Raw genomic sequence first — 21,146 nt, 5'->3', positions numbered from 1 at the left:
CTACTGGATGTTACTATACTTCAAACAGATTCAGGTGGAATTCTTCACATTGTGACAGCAGGAAAAACAGCAGCTCTGCAAACAAGACCATGGAATGAAGCTGCAAAAGAAGCATATCTTTTCACACTGACAATTTTTAAATTCTTCTCTCAGAGACTGGTGGCACTCCAAAAAGTACTACTTAAACTGGGATGAAAACATATTGTTGAAACAGTACAAAGACCTTATCCCTGCTTCATACTGATATCAGAAGGTAAAACTGGAAATAATACAGGATGAACCAATAACAAGGCTTAAAGAGTTATAGTATGAGGGCTGGTTGCATAAATTTGGTTTGTATTCGCTTGAGTTTAGAAAGCTGAATCAAGGTGTATAAAATGATAAAGGGATTGATAGGTTTGGACACAAGAAGTAATTTCCTCTGGTGGGTGAATCCAGAACAATGTTCCAATTAGACCTATGCCATTTAGGAGTGAAATTAAGGAATGTCTTTCCACACAAAAGTAGCAGAAATCTGAAAATCACTCCCCCCCACCCCCCACCCCCCAAAAGGTAAGGGTATCAAGTGATATAGAGCAATGGTGGGTAAACTGAGTTGAGGTACAGATTAACCATAATCTAGATGAATGGCGGAACAGGCGAAGGGCTGAATGACCTGCTCCTGTTCTATTCAAGTTAGTTTCAAACACTGTAATTTTTACATTTATGCTTTTCACCACAAAGGTCAACTGAACATAAATAATCTGTTAATTCAACAAAAATTCCCAATTGATAAGGTATGGAACTGTGTGAATACTTGTGAGGCCTACTACATTGCTTTTCAAATTGTGAAGCATCCATGTGTCCATGTACACTTGTAACAGAATGCACTACAAATGGAAAGCATCACCTGTATTTGCACTTTAAAAAAAACAATGAATATGGTTTATGGACAAAGATTATTCTTGATTATGTAAAAGTAACAGCTATTAAAACAAGTGATATTAGTTTGTGCAGGATACACAAAAAAACTCAACTACAATGCTTTCTTACTCTAAAAAAAAATCTTAGTTTTGCATATAACATGTTTCATATTAGGTTTACTTCTTGTCCTTATTTCAGTCACACTTTTTGACAACATGTAGAGGAGAAAAATCAGTCACTTTCAATTGCCAAAAACCCATTTCCCCATCCTGTTGTAATTGCAGGCCTCCAGACAACAGGCGACAGTGTTGTGCCTCTTCTGTCCCATTACCCAGCTCCTCTTTCTATGCCTGCTACAGAAGCCTCTAACTCAGCTTAACAAACATTAGGCCTGACCATGCTTGGACTCCTGCCTCCCCTCCCAGCCCTGCCTATACCCCACCCCTAGACCACATTGGGCCCAGACCCATCTCCATCCCACTCTCATATGGCACTATCCTTTCTGCCCACCGTCACTTCCTCTTCTCACCTGTTCTTGTCTGCTTTAGACCCACCTGCTTCCCTGCTGTCTCGTCAGACCCTGTTCCACCTTCTTCCTCACTCCCTGGCCCCACTTTTACTTCTCCCGCATGCTGCTCCCCTTCCGCTGATGTGGACAAAAACAACAAAATTGAAACATTTTGCAAAGCAATGTAGCATTTTAATAAATTATGTAGCAAATATTTAACAAGACTCAGTTTTGTACTTTGTTGCCTTGAAGGATCATTTTAAATGCAAGTTAACTCTTGTAGAAATTATTTGATCAACATTAGCTCATACAAACCTTCGAATTCCACAGGTGATAGGTATTTTTGTTTAATGATTGTCGCATTCACAAAACAGAACTGAGACATTTGAAAATACGACTGAATAAAGATCTGGGGAGGAAGAGATCTGCTAGACCACATAGCAAACTTTTCAGAATTGTGTCCTCAGTGTCATTTTGTTCCCAAGTCTTTACTAGTGTCACTCTTGAACAGAAATTTGATTTATATCAGACCTTACGACATTCATCAAGATGACCCAAAGTAGTTCACATACAGTGAATTAAGTTTTGATAGTGTGGATGCAGAGGAGTGGGGGGTGGAAAAGAGTATTTTACTCCAGTATTGATGGACCAGTAAGTTAAGGGGTTAGGAAAAAATTATTTACATGGAGGATTGTTTGAACCATCAAATGCTTTGCTATGGAGTTGAGGCAGAAATTATTGTGCATCTTTTAAGGGAAAATTGGATAAATATGTGAAACAGATGATGAGGCAGGGCTATCAGAAGATAGCAGGGTTAGTGGGAAAGAGAGCTGGGTAGTGAGAATGAATTCTGGATTTTGCTCCAATATAGAAATAGCAAAGACTTCAATAGTCGTGACACTACTATTGAAGGTGAACATGGCAGCTAATTTGCTTACAGCAAGGCCAATGAGACAAATAACCAGTTAATCCATATTTAGTGGTGTTTATTCTGGGAGGAATGGTCAAGATACTGGGAATATTTCTTGCTCTTCTGTGAATTAGGCCATGGGTTCTTTAATGTTAACCTGAACACATGCAAAACATAGAAATATAGAAAATAGGAGGAGTAGGCCATTCAGCCCTTCGAGCCTGCTCCACCATTATTATTTATTTATTTAGAGATACAGCACTGAAACAGGCCCTGCGGCCCATCTAGTCTGTGCCAACCAAGAACCACCCATTTATACTAACCCTACAGTAATCCCATATTCCCTACCACCTACCTACACTAGGGGCAATTTACAATGGCCAATTTACCTATCACCTGCAAGTCTTTGGCGGTGGGAGGAAACCGGAGCACCTGGCGAAAACCCACGCGGTCACAGGGAGAACTTGCAAACTCCGCACAGGCAGTGCCCAGATTTGAACCCAGGTCGCTGGAGCTGAGAGGCTGCGGTGCTAACCACTGTGCCGCCCCATGGTTGATCATCCAACTCAGTAACATGTTCCCACTTTCGCCCCATATCCTTTGATCCCTTTAAACCTAAGAGCTATATCTAACTCCTTCTTGAAAACATACAATGTTTTGGCCTCAACTGCTTTCTGTGGTAGCGAATTCCACAGGTTCACCACTCTCTGGGTGAAGAAATTTCTCCTCATCTCAGTCCTGAATGGTTTACCCCGTATCCTCAGACTATGAACCCTGGTTCTGGACTCCCCCACCATCAGGAACATCCTTCCTGCATCTACCCTGTCAAGTCCTGTTAGAATTTTATAGGTTTCTATGAGATTCCCCCCTCACTCTTCTGATTTCCACCGAATATAATCCTAACCAACTCAATCTCTCCTCATACATCAGTCCCACCATCCCAGGAATCAGTCTGGTAAACCTTTGCTTGACTCCCTCTATAGCAAGAACATCCTTCCTCAGATAAGGAGGCCAGAACTGCACACAATATTCCAGGTGTGGCCTCACCAAGGCTCTGTATAATTACAGCAAGACATCCTGCTCCTGTACTCGAATCCTCTCGCTATGAAGGCCAACATACCATTTACCTTTTTTACCGCCTGTTGCACCTGCATGCTTACCTTCAGCGACTGGTGTACGAGAACACCCAGGTCTCGTTGCATATTGCCCTCTCTCAGTTTATAGCCATTCAGATAATAATCTGCCTTCCTGCTTTTGCTACCAAAGTGGTTAACCTCACATTTATCTACATTATACTGCATCTGCCATGCATTTGCCCACTCACTCAACTTATCAAAATCACCCTGAAGCCTCTCTGCATCCTCCTCACAACTCACCCTCCCACCCAGTTTTGTGTCCTCTGCAAATTTGGAGATATTACATTTAGTTCCCTCATCTAAATCATTAATATATGTTGTAAATAGCTGGGATCCTAGCACCAATCCCTGCAGTACCCCACTAGTCACTGCCTGCCATTCGGAAAAAGGCCCATTTATCCCTACTCTTTGTATCCTGTCTGCCAACCAATGTTCTATCCATCGCAATACACTACCCCCAATCCCATGCACTTTAATTTTACACGCTAATCTCTTATGTGGGACTTTGTCGAAAGCCTTCTGAAAGTCCAAATAAACCACATCCACTGGCTCCCCCTCATCAACTCTACTAGTTACATCCCTTGAAGAATTCTAGTAGATTTGTCAAGCATGATTTCCCTTTCGTAAATCCATGCTGACTCTGTTCGATTCTACCATTGTTCTCTAAGTGCTCTGCTATAAAATCTTTGATAATGGACTCTAGAATTTTCCCCACTACTGATGTCAGCTGACTGGTCTATAATTCCCTGCTTTCTCTCTACCTTCTTTTTCAAATAGTGGGGTTACATTAGCTACCCTCCAATCTGTAGGAACTGTTCCAGAGTCTATAGAATCTTGAGAAGATGACCACCAATGCATCCACTATTTCTCGGGCCACTTCCTTAAGTACTCTGGGATGCAGACCATCAGGCCCTGGGGTTTATCGCCCTTCAATCCCATCAATTTCCCCAATACCATTGCTCTACTAATACTGATTTCCTTCAGTTCTCTCTCACTAAACCCTGTGTTCCCCAACATTTCTGGTTATGATATTTGTGTCCTCCTTTGTGAAGACAGAACCGAAGTATGCAATTAGTTGGTCAGCCATTTCTTTATTCCCCATAATAAATTCCCGTTTCTGACTGTAAGGGACCTACACTTGTCTTCACTACTCTTTTTCTCTTCGCGTACCTATAGAAACTTTTACAGTCAGTTTTTATGTTACCCACAAGCGTGCTCTTGCACTCTATTTTCCCCTTCTTAATCAATCCCTTGGTCCTCCTTTGCTGAATTCTAAACTGCTCCCAATCCTCAGGTGTGTTGTTTTTTCTGGCAAATTTATATGCCTCTTCCTTGGATCTAATGCTATCTCTAATTTCCCTTGTAAGTCATGGTTTGGCTACCTTTCCCATTTTACTTTTGCGCCAGACAGGAACAAACAATTGTTGCGGTTCATCCATCAAAAGTCAGTACACCTCTGTCAATACAGCACTCCGTCAGGTGTCACCTTAGATTAAATGCTCAAGGACAGCAGTAAAGGCCTGCTTCCCTACCCGAACCCAACGGGACCCGATGACGTGTCGGGTTCGGGTTGGGTTGGGCCGCTCTTCCGGGTCCGGCTTTCGGGCTCGAGTTGGGTCGGGCCGGATACACGCGGTAAGTGCTCTGCTGGTAAGTACTGAAATTAAAAAACTTACCTGAGCTGGGAGTCTGGGATGAAACTGAGTCTGCGCAGTGAGCGAGTGACATCACTATGACGTCATCACACATGCGCTGCAGCTTCCTGGAGGTTCCTAGTCAGAAGTTAAGTAAAGGGATGGTCGGGTCAGGTCGAGTCGGGGTTGGGCTCGGGGCAAAATCGGAGGGACTCTGGTTGGGTCGGGTTCTTTTTCCTGACCTGAGCAGGCCTTTACTGTAGTGATTCAAGCAAAAGGTCTACCACCATCCCCACAGGACAACCAGGAGGTATGATAGTATAGTGCTTATGTAATCAGACTAATAGTACAGAGAACTGATGTTCAAATAACAACATGGCAATTTGACAATTTGAATTCAGTTTAAAATTCTGGAAATGAAAAGCTGGTATTGGTAAAAATGGCATGAAGCTGTCAGATTGTTTAAAAAAACTCACGAAAGTCCTTTAGGGAAGGAAATCTATTCCCCTTTTATGGAGGTACGTCCCCGAAGAGTTAATTATCCCATTTGCAGTAATTGGTTTACTGATTTACATATGCTACCAAATGCTCAGAAATGGCAGGCATGACCAGTGCAATCAAGGACTCACAGACTAAAGCAACAAGTGAAATAAATTATGTGAAGCCCAAAAATTGGCAAATACTAAAAAGATCAATTACCCTTTGCAAGAATAGGTTCAGAATGAGTATGAGACCTTGATAAATGTTAAAAATTCTGTTTGTGATCATCAAATTTCACCTATTTTATCATGTAGCAAATCTTCACGACAAGCTTGGCCTAGCACTTGCTGTGTGTGAGTGAGAGAGAGAAAGAGAGAGAACGAGAGACAGAGATTGATTGATATTCAACTACTGCTAAATTCCACTGACGACATAAGCATGCTGGTCTGTCAGCTGGTCTATCAGACAGCATTTTATCGTTGCAAGTAGTCCGTCAGGAAGGAAACTAGCAGGTGAGAGCTGCAGAAGCACAGTTCACACTGTGACTATGCAACCTTTATGCCTGGCTGACAAAATAAATGTGATAAGGTGAGCAGTGCTGCTTTAAGATGAGGAAAAAAAGAATTGGATCCACCTACCCAAGCACACTCCTATCCCTTACAACAACTACTTAACCCTTGCTGAATATACCAATTTAAGATTTCAAACCACATAGCCCACCCCAAAAATACAGTTCACTGGATGGATCTTCAAAGGGAGCTTCTTTGTTACCAAGTTCAGTTGTTGCAAGGAAAACACTGCTCCATTGTTGAGTTTATTCTACCAATATCTAATTGACTTAATCAGCTTAAATCTTTAATCCCACGACAGCATCTCTCACCAGGCAAAGCAACAGGTCAAAAGGGAAGAACAGATTTACGTACTATCCCAAATCTAGATTGTCAACATGCTCAGCAAAGTCAGACCTAAGTTGGCTGAGCCTACATACAACTTCCTGAATAAATTTGTCTGCAAAGCTGAAATGGCCTTCAACAATAGGTTTAGTTAACATGTCTTATTAATTGTGGTTAAACATTGCCCTGTGCAAAGCACTGCAGCTGCAGCAAGCTCCATTTCACTGAAACAGAGTCTTTTTGTTGGCAGTTACTGTAACAGTTGCATTCAAGGTCGCTTCTTACACCAGCAGTAATCAATCACTTGCATAACATATTTAAACTGAGAATATGAAGGCTTCATGGGAGATTTGTATCCTTTACTTTAGTACCAACTACAAATGTAATAAAAAGTACTTTTTAATGCAAACAAATGTACCCATTTACAAACTGCTCAAACAAAATTGAAGACTATGGATTTAGGGTTTGAGGGGTGGGGAGGGCTTGCAGAATATCCTTAAACAGGTGATACTTATCCATTTTTGGAGGAACAAAATCGGGCTTTTTGAGGAAACACAGGCACTCTAAAATGGGGCTGAAAGGCCATTTCTTATGGGAAAAGTTAAAAGATTACAAGTGCTCTAAGCTTTCCCATTGGAAAAAATCAAAGAATTATATAACTTAGGTGCAAATACAATCAGTTCTCCCACCCCATGGACTAGCAATGAAAATCTGACCAATATTTTAGTACTCAACCAGAGGTGGGACAGAGAAACACTCCAGGGCAATAAGAAAATAAAACCAAGTGACCAATAACTCTACATTCACATACTTGTGTACAAGAACATTGACTTTTTTGCTCTAAACTGATTTTAACTTCTGCCGGCTCGCATGGTAAGTGCTGACTCGGCAAACCTTCAAGAGTTAGTGCTGGACCAGTTCCTAGCTGAAGTGGAAATCACAGATGTACAAAAAAAGGCAAACGAAATATCAAGGAATACAAGCATGACCGATGTGGTCTCCTGGTCTAGTTTTCAAACGCCGAAGAGCACCAGAGAGAAATTTTTCAGATCTTTTCCCCTACCAATTGGCCTCTGGGTTTTTAATCCGTTCTTATATGTGCTCCGAGGAGATTACATGGTTGCTGTTGGTGGGTAGGGGAGTCTAATCACGATACTTCCTTCACATTATGACTGTGTGGGGCAGAGTTGATAGTTGATAGAGTTGCTGATTGTTTCTTTCCCACCAATTTCATATTGCCGTGTCTAAGTGTCTGGGGTGGGGATTGAACTTATGAGCGCATGACTTGGAGGTGCGTGAGCCATCACTGAGCCAAAGCTGAAAAAAATAGACTGGATGTTGCGTGAAAATATTCCCCAGCCATGATCTTGCTTTCGTGTGAATAGTCTACCCACTCTCCTTCTCTAGACTAACACATAACGGCTGCTTGGGAGAGGTACCCCATGGAACCATCTTCTAGCACGTGGCGAAGCTAGTGGGAATAATTAATAACTTCTACATTGGATATTATACATTTATCCAATTGTTCCAGTGAGCAGCTACTTCTCTCATTAAGGCCGCAGCTTTAGCAGGTAAGATTAAAATATCACTGCTATTTACAGAACTTTCAAAAACTGCTGTGAAAGTACAGACTGATCACTCGCAGTCTGTTTTTGACATGATTAGCATGCTAAAGCAATGGGGAATTAGTATCACAAGTTGGTAGCACTGCAGAACAGAGTATTCACAACTTGAGCCACCAGTCATGCTCTCAGCTGTACAACACAAACTGTGTCCAACAAAGCACAAGGTTATTAGCACTCGCTGTAAAGTAGCCTGCGCCACACATGCAAATAATTGTAGAAGGGCACATTCTAACAAAAGCAGCAGTGAATTTACATAACTTTTCGTGACTTAACATTTATATAGCTATAAAAACATGCAGCTCATGCTGCACCTCACCATTTCTGGAAATATCTATAAATTTAGATTTAATGGCAGAGAAAAATAGTGTCATTCAACAATGGAATTTTTTTTTAGCTGATTCTGTATTGCATAAGATAACTGCTAAAGTCACCTAAGCTTCTGTATAAAAAGTTAATCTGTAACAGTTACAGATTCTTACACTAGAGATGCTAAAACTTTGCATGTTGGTGGCTAATAAAACAATAACTATTCTTCAGAGTGCAAGCAATGTGTTAACTAGCTGAACATTGCGTAGCTTCCAGACGATGTTAAAGTTTAGAAAAGCAAGGCTAAGCGAAAGCTTTAAGGAAACTAACCCCAAACAAGGAACTTCTACATCATTAGAACAGTGAATAAAGAGGGAAAAAAAAGCCAGGCACATTTTTTAGATAAATACAGAAAATTTGTCCATAGTACTGACAAATTGTCTAAGAGCTTTAAAGTGCCTCCTGTGTATTATAAACCAGTATAATCAAAGCAGCCACTCCAACCTCTGATTAACTAAGGTAAGAGCTGGGTGGAAGATTGGAGATGGATTATTAAATTTTATGTCTGTACCTTAATATCTTAACATATATGTATCTGTAAATTTTAAAGCTCTTATGACCAACAAAATTAAACAGAACACAGGACAGGTAATAAGATCTCTAGAAACTGTAAAAATAACTTGAACTCACATCAACTGACCTTCATACAAGGTCAATAAAACACTGTCAAACTGAATTCTATTTAAACTGTGTATATGTATTAGAAAGCTATGTAACAAATAATTCAGTAGTGACATATTCTTCTCATGTCTTTGAAAAAAAATAAACCCAGTATGTTAAGTGGTCTAGCGACATGATCTAATTCACCATGTGCCTAGCTTTGAACTTTGTTCTGACATTAAGATGAGGTGCCAAATAGATTCAAGATGATCTCCAGAATGAAGCAGCACAAGCAAGGGCTAGGAAGGAGAACAAAAATACAAGACTGTCTGCCTTGGGCTACTCTAGTAGTCCTAGGGAATCAAAGTAAAATATCCGTGAGGCTGCTGGAAAACATATGATTGCAGAAGAAATTGCCATACCATATCACATCACTTTACAATACACTATGGATGTTTACAGCATTTTACTTAAAATATTCAAACAATTATTAAAATATTTCATTTCTTGACAAATCCCAAATATCAGAAGCTAATTAGAAATTCTCCTACTTTGAACAAGGCACAGATGTTAATGGAGCATCTGTGCGCTAGACATGGACATTCTCTTGCCTAGTGAAAATACTATGCACTTGTAGCTTTTCAAGGCTCAGTGGCGACGTTTCAACATAATTACAATGATATCATTTCACAATCCCCCAGCAGCTGCCTTAGGACATCACAAATAAATGTAACTGCTCCAACAGGCATTATTAAAGCTTGATCACACATCATAAAGCAGCCTTGTGACATCATAGACTTGTGTTCAAGTTCAGAAATTAGAACATAGTTGGTGTTCTTAACTTGAAATCTTGTTGCTCAAAATTATCACTAAGGCAAACCAACAAAACAAAAACAGTCGAAGATGAGGTACAAAGAGATGACTATATAAGTACACAGGCATTTAAAATTTCCAAAAAGTTATTAATGCTGTACACTGACTGCATTGACTTGAGGGATGGTTTGTTACCACTAAGGCACAATGTAAATCATTATGTACAAAAGATAGAAACATCTGACATTTGCGATTAAAATGATACCGACCATTTGTGCCTTCCTCTCATTCATCATTTATTTTTTCACTCTGGTCCCTCAACTCACACTCTCTCCCACTTGATCCCAAGTCTGTGTGGTCTCTCAACTGCTCTTCTAAATCTTTTCTGCCCGGCACCTATCCCACCAATGCTTATACTCCTGCCCTATTACTGTCATCCCAATAAATCCAAAGTTTTTGCCTGCCCTTGATTTTTCATTTTTTTCCTCCATTGAGCCATGAGGGGTGCCCCCACCTACCTCAGACATCCTCCTGCCCCTTCCTTACAGTTCTCCTACTTCTCCTTCTCCCCACCCATCCCTTGCAGTCCTCAACATTCATCTAATTGCCAGAGAAATGTGTTCTTGTTCAACTGTCTGCATGGGTTTCAGTTCTTTGGTCTCCTTTACACCACTTACTCGAATGTCCCAAAAGGCCGCAGTATGAAAGTCGTTCTTGTGCAAAAATCACTGCACAATTTCCTACTGACTACAAATTAATTCTTCAGCCAGATTAAAAATAAGAATCACTTACCCTTTATGAATTTGTGCACTGGAAGTTTTTTCAACTGATCTTTACGCAACCTGTTCCTTCTTGCCCTGTGTCGATCTTGAATAAACTTTGAAATCTAGGAAGTGAGTGAAAGAAAGAGAGATATTTTGTAAGATTGATTTATTCTAGAATACGCGTACACCAAATTGAAAGATCTTTTCTGTTATTTTAGGCAAAATTATCCCATCTTATCTCACTCAATCTCAAATGGGATCCATATTCAAAGAAAGAGTCATAAAAAAGACAACATTTATTTCGTGCTTTTCACGACCACGGGATTTCTCAAAACGTTTTACAGCCAATTATGTACTTTTGAAGTGTAGTATCTGTTGTAATGTAGGAAATGCGGCTGCCAATTTGTACACAGCAAGCTCCGACAAACAGCAATGTGATAACGAACAGATAATCTGTTTTTGTGATGTTGATTGAGGGATAAATATTGGCCAGGACACCAGGAATAACACTGCTGCTCTTATTAAAAATAGTGCCACGGGATCTTTTACTTGCATTTATAGAACACCTTTCATGACCTCAATGTCTTGAAGTTCTTTACAGAATATTAGGTACTTATATAACATAAAAACAATGGCCACCAATTTGTGTACAGCAAGCTCCCACAAACAGCAATGAAATAAATGACCAGGCTTTAAAAAAAATTAATGAAGGTTGAGGGATCAGGATCATATCCACCAGGACACTGGGAGAACTCCACTGCTCTTCTTCGAATAGTGCCATGGGATATTTTAATTACAGCTGAGACAGCAGACAGGGCCTTGGTTTAATGTCTCATCTAAAGGACAGCACCGCCAACTGCACATCACCCCCTCAGTAGTGCAGCGAAGTGTCAGCCAAGATTATGTGCTGAAGTGTGTGGAGTGGAACTTGAACTAACAAGAGTGTAGCCTCCAAGTCACATTTAAGCAGAATGATCAAAACAAATTTTAAAAAAAGACAAAGTTAAATCTCTATTAATACTTCCGCCACATAGTGCTGTTTTTACACAGAAGGAACATCTCCTGTTGGTCTATGGGCAACTGGTCAGGGTGACGGGCTCTGTCCAAGACTACTGGGTGGCAGGAAGCATTTTTGTCATTTCTGTGGATTTTTGTGCTCAAGGTGAAGGATGTTAGTGCTAGGGAATGAAACACTTATCCCATTTAGCATTCAGTACCTGAATCAAACAATCTCAGGACAGACTTATTTCAGCCAATGGGCGATTACATAAAAAAAATTTCCTACTCTTCCCCAACAGCACAAGTTAACCCTAAGTGTAGTGCAACAGCTCCTCCTGTGCCAGTGTACCACTGACATTTTCAATGTCAATCACGCTCGAGGGCTCACAAAGTAAAACTGACCATTTAATGCTAAATTAGGAGCAGGTGAGGTTGCAAAGCTGGGGGATGAGGGGTGCTTAGGCAAAAAAAAAGCACACACTCAATGGCTGAAGGTTCTGTCATTCATTACTAGTGGGAAGAGCAACAGACATGTGGTGGGACATAGGATTGCAGAAGATTCAGATGTAGAGTGGGGCAAGATAATAGGATGATTGACGATGAGGATTTTAAAGTCAACGTGTAGGAGTGGTCAGGCAAAGGAAGTTAGTGAGGATGGAGGCAATAGGCATACAAGACTAATACTGGATAGAATGCAAGCAGCTTTGGATGAGTTGAATTGGACATAGGGTGGAGCTTAGGAAGCCATTAAGGACACCTTCTGAGATATCAAGGAGTAATGGGTGTTTCAGCTGGTGGTGAAATAGGACATAGCCAATGTTAAGAGGTGCAAGCAAACTGTCTAATCGATTGACTGAGCGTGATATTAAGTTCAGCTCAAGGAAAACAGGCAATAAAGTTATGAAGTGTCGGGTTAACACTCTCGCCTCCTGAGTCCAAAGGTCGTGGGCTCAAGTCCCACACCAGAGACTCGAGCACAACATCAAGGATGACAGTCCAGAGCAATTATGAAGGACTGCTGCACTGTTGGAAATGCTGTCTTTCAGATGAGACATGAAACCAAGGCACCATCTGCCCTCTCAGGAGGTGGTAAAAGATCCCTGGTACCATTTCAAAGAGGAACAGGGGAATTAGGAACATAGGAGCAGGAGTGGGCCACTCAGCCCATCGAGCCTGCTCTGCCATTCAATTAGATCATGGCTGATCATCTACCTCAATGCCACTGAACCACGCTATCCCCATATCTGTTCATGCCATTAGTGTCCAGATATCCATCGATTTCTGTCTTGAACATGCTCAATGATTAAGCTTCCACAGCCCTCTGAGTGAAGAAATTCCTCATCTCAGTCTTAAATGGCCTACCCCATATTCTGAGACTCTGTCCCCTGGTTCTGAACTCATCCGCCAGGGGAAACATCTCATCTACATCTACCCTGTCATGCCCTGTAAGAATTTTGTAAGTTTTGATGAGATTGTCTCTCATTCTTAGAAACTCTAGAGAATACAGGCTCAGTTTCTTCAATCTCTCCTCATAAGAGGATCCCGCCATCCCAGGGATTAGCCCAGCGAACCTACGTTGCACTCCCTCAATGGCAAGTATATAGGAGATAAGGAGACCAAAACTGTACACAATACTCCAAGCGGTTTCTATACAATTGCAGCTAGACTTCTTTACTCCTGTCCTCCATGAAGACAAACACAAAGTAATTGTTTAGTTTCTCCACCATTTCCCTATTCTCCATTATAAATTCTCCTGTCTTTGCCTGTAAAGGACTCACATTTGTCCTTGCTAATCTTTTCCTTTTCACATACTTTTACAGTCCACCTTTATGTTTCTCGCTAGCTTGCATTCATATTCTCTTTTCCCTTTCTTTATCAGTTTCTTGGGCATCCTTTGCTCTCAATCCTTGGGCTTACCAGTTTTTCTGGCAGCCTTGTAAGCCACTTCGTTTGACCTAATGCAATCTTTAACTTCTTTTGTTAGCCATGGTTGATTCATCTTTCCTGTTGGGTTTTTGTGTCTTTGAGGAATATTAACCATTGCGTGTCTACTATCAAGTCTTTTAGTGTATTTTCCCAATTCACTATAGCCAGCTTGCCCCTCATACCTTCAAAGTTTCTTTTGTTCAGATTGAAGACTCTTGTTTCAGAATGAACTATATCACTTTCAAACTTAATGTTCTCATATTTATTTATTTATTTAGAGATACAGCACTGAAACAGGCCCTTCGGCCCACCAAGTCTGTGCCGACCAACAACCACCCATTTATATTAACCCTGCAGTAATCCCATAATCCCTACCACCTACCTACACTAGGGGCAATTTACAATGACCAATTTACCTATCAACCTGCAAGTCTTTGGCTGTGGGAGGAAACCGGAGCACCTGGCGAAAACCCACGCGGTCACAGGGAGAACTTGCAAACTCCGCACAGGCAGTACCCAGAATCGAACCCGGGTCCCTGGAGCTGTGAGGCTGCAGTGCTAACCACTGCGCCGCCCTATTTCCCAAAGGTTCCTTCACAGCAAGGTTATTAATTAGCCCTTTCTCATTACATAATACTAAATCTAAAACAGCCCGATCCCTCGTTGGTTCTTCAACATACTGCTCCAGAAACCCATCTCGCACACACTCCAGGAATTCAACCTCCACAGCATCAGTGCTGATTAGGTTTACCCAGTCTATGTGTAATTTGAAATCGCCCATGATTACTCTTATCACCCATGCTACATGTACCTCTAATTTACTGATTATTACAATGTTAAGCATTACCACAACTGTTTGGTAGCCTATAAACAACTCCCACCAATATTTGCTGCCCCTTGCTGTTTCTTAGCTCCACGCAAATTGATTCTATATCTTAATCTTTTGATCGAAGATCCTGTCTTGCTAATGTACTGATCTCATCCCTGATTAACAGCGCTACCCCACTTCCTTTTCCTTTTTGCTTATCCTTCCTAAATGACAAATATCCTTGAATATTCAGTTCCCAGTCTTGGTCACCCTGCAACCATGTCTCTGTAATGGCAATTAAATCATACCCATTTACCTCTATCTGTGCCTTCAAATCATTTACCTTGTTGCGAATGCTGCCTGCATTCAGATAGGATGCCCTTAACTTTGTCTTTTTAAAATTATTCTGCATTCTGATCCTATTTGATGCTTGCTTTCGCTTTGTCTGTCTTCTACTTTTACGCTTACTACTTTTCTACTTCATGTTACCAGTTTTGCTTCCCTCCAATCTTCCCTTCCTGTCACACTCAGATCATCAATTCCCTATTGCTACATTGCTCTCTTGCCTTTGCTTCTCTCTCTAACTTATCACATCTTCCCTCACTTGATCCCTCGCCCCCTCACTACATAGTTTAAAGCCCTCTCTACTGCCCTAGTTATAGCCAAGTTGTTCCAGTACAGCTACAGCACTGGAATCTACCCAGCAATGTGGAAAATTGCCCAGGTATGTCCTGTCAACAAAATGCAGGACAAATCCAACCCAGCCAATTACCGCCCTATCAGTCTGCTCTCGATCATCAGCAAAGTGATGGAAGGGTTGTTGACAATGCTATCAAGCGGCACTTGCTCAGCAATAACCTGCTCAGTGACGCTCAGTTTGGGTTCTGCCAAGGCCACTCAGCTCCTGACCTCATTATAGCCTTTGTCCAAACATGAACAAAAGAGCTGAACTCCAGAGGTGAGGCAAGAGTTACTGCCCTTGACATCAAAGCAGCATTCGACTGAGTATGGCATCAAGGAGCTCTAGCAAAACTGGAGTCAATGGGAATCAGGGGGAAAACTGTCCTCTGGTTGGAGTCATACCTAGCACAAAGGAAGGTTGTGGTTATTGGAGGTCAATCAACTCAGTCCCAGGACATCACTGCAGTTCCTCAGGGCAGTGTCCTAGACCCAACCATCTTCAGTTGCTTCATCAATGATCTTCCCTCTATCATAAGGTCAGAAGTGCGGATGTTCGCTGATGATTGCACAATGTTCAGCACCATTCATGACTCCTCAAAATCATGGAACTCCTTTCCTAGCTGCACTGTTGGTGTACCTACACCACAAGGACTGCAGCAGTTCAAGAAGGCAGTTCACCACCACCTTCTCAAATGCAGTTAGAGATGGGCAATGTCAGCGATGCCCACATCCCATGAATGAATTAAAAAAAAACTCGCCAGAACACTGGTCCCAGCATGGCTCAGGTGAAGACCGTCCCAACAGTACAGCTCCCACTTTCCCCAGTACTGGTGCCAGTGCCCCATGAATCAAAACTCATTTCTCCCACACCAATCTTTAAGCCACGCATTTAACTCTCTAATCTTATTTACCCTGTGCCAATTTGCTCACGGCTCAGGTAATAATGCTGAGATTACTACCTTTGAAGTTGCGCTTTTTAATTTAGCCCCTAGCTGCTCATAATCCCTATGCAGAACTTCTTTCCTGGTCCTATCTAGGTCGTTGTACCCACGTGGACCACGAAAACTGGAACCTCCCCCTCCCACTGCAAGTTCCTCTCCAGCTCTGAGCACATGTCCCCAACCCTGGCCCCGGGCAGGCAATACAGCCTTCTGGACTCTCGCTCTTGACTGCAGAGAATTGCATCTACCCCCCTGACTATACTGTCTCCTACTACCACTACATTCCTATTTACTCCCCCGCTTGGATGGCTTCCTGTACTATGGCGCCATGGTCAGTTGGCACATCCACCCTGCAGCCCTCCCTCTCACCCATTCAAGTTGAAAGAACCTCAAACCTGTTGGACATTTGCAAGGGCTGAGGCTCCTCCACTTCTGCCTTCTCGATCCCCATACCTGTCTCACTTGCAGTCACACCCCCCTATTACTGACCACTGACCAAATCAGGACCCTATCCAAAGGGGTGTGACTCAGGTAACTTTTCCCCTGCTTGATGCATCGCAGTGTCTGTAGCGTGGCCTCCAGCTCATCAACTCTGAGCCATAGCTCCTCAAGCCGTAGACACTTACTGCAGACGTGGCTGCCGTGGATCACACTTGTGTCCACGAGCTCCCACATATTGCAGCAGTAACATATCATCTGCCCTGCCATCCTTATGTTTAATTAACTAACTGATTACTTTCTTAATTAATCATTTTTAATTCATGCCTCTCCTTACCACCACTTACTGTGCTAATTTAAACCTGTATACTACAATAAACCTTACCATTTAAAAAAAGCAGTAGACTCACCACCTTATTACTTCTCTTCTATTTAAACATTTTGACGCTTTTCTAATTTCCAGCTATTTACACATGAACCCTAACAGCAGTGTACTAACCTAGCTATTTACAGACACTCCCTTACAGCAGTTACTCACCAATCACCTTACATTCTCCAATATTTACCCCTCAGGAGCAGGGATGCCTTAGCCAATAATTATCCCTCAACCAGATGATTTTCTTTTAGGTATGTTGGTCATGATCTCATTGCTGTTTGTGGGAGCTTGCTGTACATAAATTGGCTGCTGCATTTCCTACATTATGACCGTTACTACCCTTAAAAAGTATTTAATTAGCTGTAAAACACTTTGGGACATCCCAAGATCATTAAAGACACTATATAAATGCAAGACTTTTTTATGTTAAACAGGACTTTAAGGAAATAGGACATGGAGTGGGTAATGCTAAATGGCCAAATAAATTTAAATATTCTAACAAATCTCACAGTTGCCATATTTTATGCTATTAAAGTAGGTTAAAGGCAGTCGGCGCACAGACATTTGTGTAGGACCTCTTCTCCCAACCTTGACCTCACAAAGCGGGTCAATGGTTGGGGTTTTCTGCCGTGAGCTCTACAATGGTGATTCGCCTGTCAATGGCAAAGAGAAAATCGCAAGCTGACGAGTGCTCAAGCAGAAACCCTGATTTTTTATTCGTTCATGGGATGTGGGTGTCGCTGGCTAGGCCAGAATTTATTGCCCATCCCTAACTGCCCTCGAGAAGGTGGTGGTGAGCTGCCTTCTTGAACCACTGCAGTCCTTGGGTTGTAGGTACACCCATAGTGCTGTTCGGAAGGGAGTTGCAGGATTTTGACCCAGCGACAGTGAAGGAACAGCAATATAGTTTCAAGTCAGGTTGGCGTGTGGCTTGGAGGGGAATCTGCAGGTGGTGGTGTTCCCATGCATCTGCTGCCCTTGTCCTTCTGGCCTGGGCAAGAGATTTTAAGAAAGGCATAACCACAACATTTACTAGAGCAGAAATTCATGACACTGCAACAGGGAGAAATACTACACAAAATGTCTGCTTCCAGGTTGCCTCTAACCAGCATTTAAAAATGATGACAACAGAAACAAGAAGCGATAGTCACTAGTGTCACGATCTCATTAGGGACCATTAACTTTTAACAAAAGAAAGTCGAATTCCCAGTTATTACTAGAAGAATTACACCACAGAATTGCGCGTTTTAAACAAAAAATTTTTACTGTACAAAGTTAAACAAAGGAAAACACTAACATTACAATTTGAAATCATTTATACTTTAAAGTTAAAATCTTAACAGAACATGAAGATGTATACTTTAAACTCTAAATCTCAATAGAGCATCCCCGTTTGACTTACTTCCACTTCAAGAGTTCTCCTACACTTTATAGGATATTGGCAGTTTGTTCACTTCTCCTGGGACCAATCCAAAGTGTACCATAGCTCTTAGGAATTCACTTCACTTTTCCTTAATTTCTCAACAGTCTTTCGAGGGATGAGATTTCTCCCTCCAGCATCTGGCTAGGCAAATCCTTCAGTTCCTTTCCAACTCCTCCTGAATCTGGACTTCCCAGCTTGAGCATTGCCTTACTCAAAACAGAAACACCTGTGGTTCCCGATGGTCTTTTTGCTCCTGAGCCCAGCTGCTTTCAGATCCAACTGCTTTCCAAAAGCCAACTGACTGTCTGTGTCAGCAAGCACAGAGAGAGAAAAAAAAAACACCTGACCAACAGGCAACCCCTGCATCATCAATCTCCATAGACATGTGGCACAAGTGGGATGTGCTGGATAGCAATTTAAACTAATTACCTCCAACTCTCAAAACATCTCTTTGATTTCTGATACCCACATCAATAATTGATATTGCTAACAATGACAGAGCAATCCTTTCTAGACTTTATGGCTTCAACTCCCAACTAAACAAGTCCACCTGCTATTTTATGTCTCTCACCTCTCTATAACTCTGTCTCTGTAAGCACTCACGGAGAGCTCTTTGAACTTAAAATCTTGGGTGGTCTGCAACCTTTTGAAATTCTTACAGCTACACATTTAATTCTCCAAAACTAATAGTGACCTCTAAAATATTAATACAAACCATGAACTAGGTGATCATAACACTAGCAAACACAAGATTTAAAGTATTTAGAACCAGACAGCAACTTAAGTGAACACAAAATTTCCCTTTAAGGACTGCAAAAACATAAGATTGGAAACAATTTTGCATAGTCAACAATAAGTCATACGGCTTTTTTGGCTCAAATATAGATCAATTCCTATATTGGTGATCTTTTCATGGAACTATCAGTTTTGTACACAGTTCCTCTCGAAAGCACTCTCACCAAACCAGGAAACTCCACCACACAGCTTATATATATTTTAGCTGTATTAAATTTTATATATATACCAATGCATTTTGGTCTGACTGTTGAAATAGTAACACTGACAAAAGCATTAATATTTTTATAGACGATATCTTTTTCTGAATATATAAAAGTGGAATTGCGTAGTGCGTTGCTGCCAAGTAAATATCGAATATTGTACGAGGCAGGTCAAGTAGACGGCTATATTCTGAATATTTTAAAAAGGTTATCTTCATGGGGGCAACCTGATGGGATTGTGCACTAAAGTACCGTGCCAGAATGAGAAGAAGTAGGAATTCCCTATAAGAATTCCTGATGTCATCCAGTCATTAGGGAAGTGTCAAGTAGAAGCCAAGGGAACAAAAATCAGTGGTTAAGTCACCTATGTCACTCAATTACACCTCTTAGCTGCTGGTTATAAATCAACATTGATAGGTCACTTGCCCATCCTTTGGGTCGGATACTGGTGTGTGGAGACCCTAGTGGGGAACTTGGTTTAATACAAAACTTAGTTAACTTAATTTGTTTGCCATCATCTTGGACATTAGTAAACTTTTATTTTTTTTAAAAATCAGGGATGGCAAGTAATGCCATTTTTAAGAATATCTGGCTGGTGCATCAAAAATTCTTCCAAAGCTCCTTTAGAGACAGCTATTCGTTAATAAAGCCAAAAGAGAACATCCCTAAAAGTAGCTGAAATAAATTTTAAATATACTCGTTTTGACTAATGATTACATTAAATGAGGTCTGCATGAAAGCCTAGTTAAAATTTGAAATATTAATTCAGTGTCTAATACAGAAAATTCTTTGCTAAACACGGATTTTAAAAATTCATGATTGAATTCAAAAGAATGTTTTTAAACAATTATGTTAGGGAAAGAATTCAAGTAAATAAGACTAAGTTCAGGATTTTACATCATTTCAGTTGTAACAACTAACCCATTAAATGGTAAACTAGATCTAAGCTTCTCAAATTATGGAGCCAAAATTAGAAACTCCAATGAACACTTGGCACAGATCAAGTTTGTTTTTAAAAATCAGTTATGTCGCCAGAGCACAGGAATTTCCCTTTTACAGATACGTATAAAGTTCAAGTTAATTATATATGGAATAGTAGATTCCTGGACGTAATTATAATTTATCCAGAGATTTATAGACATTATATATAGATCAATAAACAAACCATCTGAACCCCTTGACTGGATTATTACCTGGCAATCATATCCAGGTTTTCATTATTCTATAGATACCTATAAATGATTACTAGACAAGTAATCTAATCAAAAAGTGCAGATCTTTACGAGAGTAAATGGGTACCCAAGAATGATTGCAAGGGTATAATCTAATCAAATGGTTCAGATCACATCAACAAGCAAAGGAACAAAGACTGATCTGTTTACATCAGTTATCTGATTCTTGAGATTAGACTGCAGTCTTAGTTACACCAATATCAGATCCTCTGGCTGACAGCACCAAGAGATATAAAATAAGTGATCACTGTTTTTTTGGATGAGACATTAAGGCTTCAAGTGCCTTCTCATGTGGACCTAGAATATCATGTGTTACTTTTTGACGAATAGCAGACAACTTCACCCAGCGTCCTAGTTACCCCTTAATCAACACCACCAATAACAGATGATGTGGTCATTGCTGTTCGTGGCAGAAATCTTGCTGCATGCAAATAGGCTGACATGACTACACTTCAAAAGTAATTCATTGGCTTTCAAGCACTTTGGGATGTCCCGAGGTTGTGGAAGACACAATAATAAATGCAAGTCTTTCTTTTTTCCATTCTGGAACCCAAGATCACTCCAGTTCAGAAAATGGAATTGAAGCTTCTACTTATATGATGGCTGTTAAGGGCCCCAAGCAGAATGGCCAGGATTGTGCAGTTGAAATTACATTGAAACTGTCAGTGTTTGCTGTCATTACAACTGTAAAA

At 41.0% G+C, this 21,146-nt stretch overlaps 1 protein-coding gene across 3 annotated transcripts in view; it reads right to left on the bottom strand.

The window, feature by feature from the left end:
* Nucleotides 1-21,146, bottom strand: part of rnf13 (ring finger protein 13) — a 336,413-nt gene that overhangs the window by 52,995 nt on the left and 262,272 nt on the right. For all 3 annotated transcript variants that reach the window (XM_068042622.1, XM_068042625.1, XM_068042626.1), the window contains one exon: nucleotides 10,661-10,754. In XM_068042622.1, the coding sequence (XP_067898723.1) occupies nucleotides 10,661-10,754 (94 nt within the window). The remainder of the gene's footprint in view (nucleotides 1-10,660; nucleotides 10,755-21,146) is intronic.

This window comes from Heterodontus francisci, chromosome 11 (genome assembly GCF_036365525.1).
Source record: "Heterodontus francisci isolate sHetFra1 chromosome 11, sHetFra1.hap1, whole genome shotgun sequence".
NCBI lineage: Eukaryota > Metazoa > Chordata > Chondrichthyes > Heterodontiformes > Heterodontidae > Heterodontus > Heterodontus francisci.
This window is presented reverse-complemented; position numbering and strand designations above follow the sequence as displayed.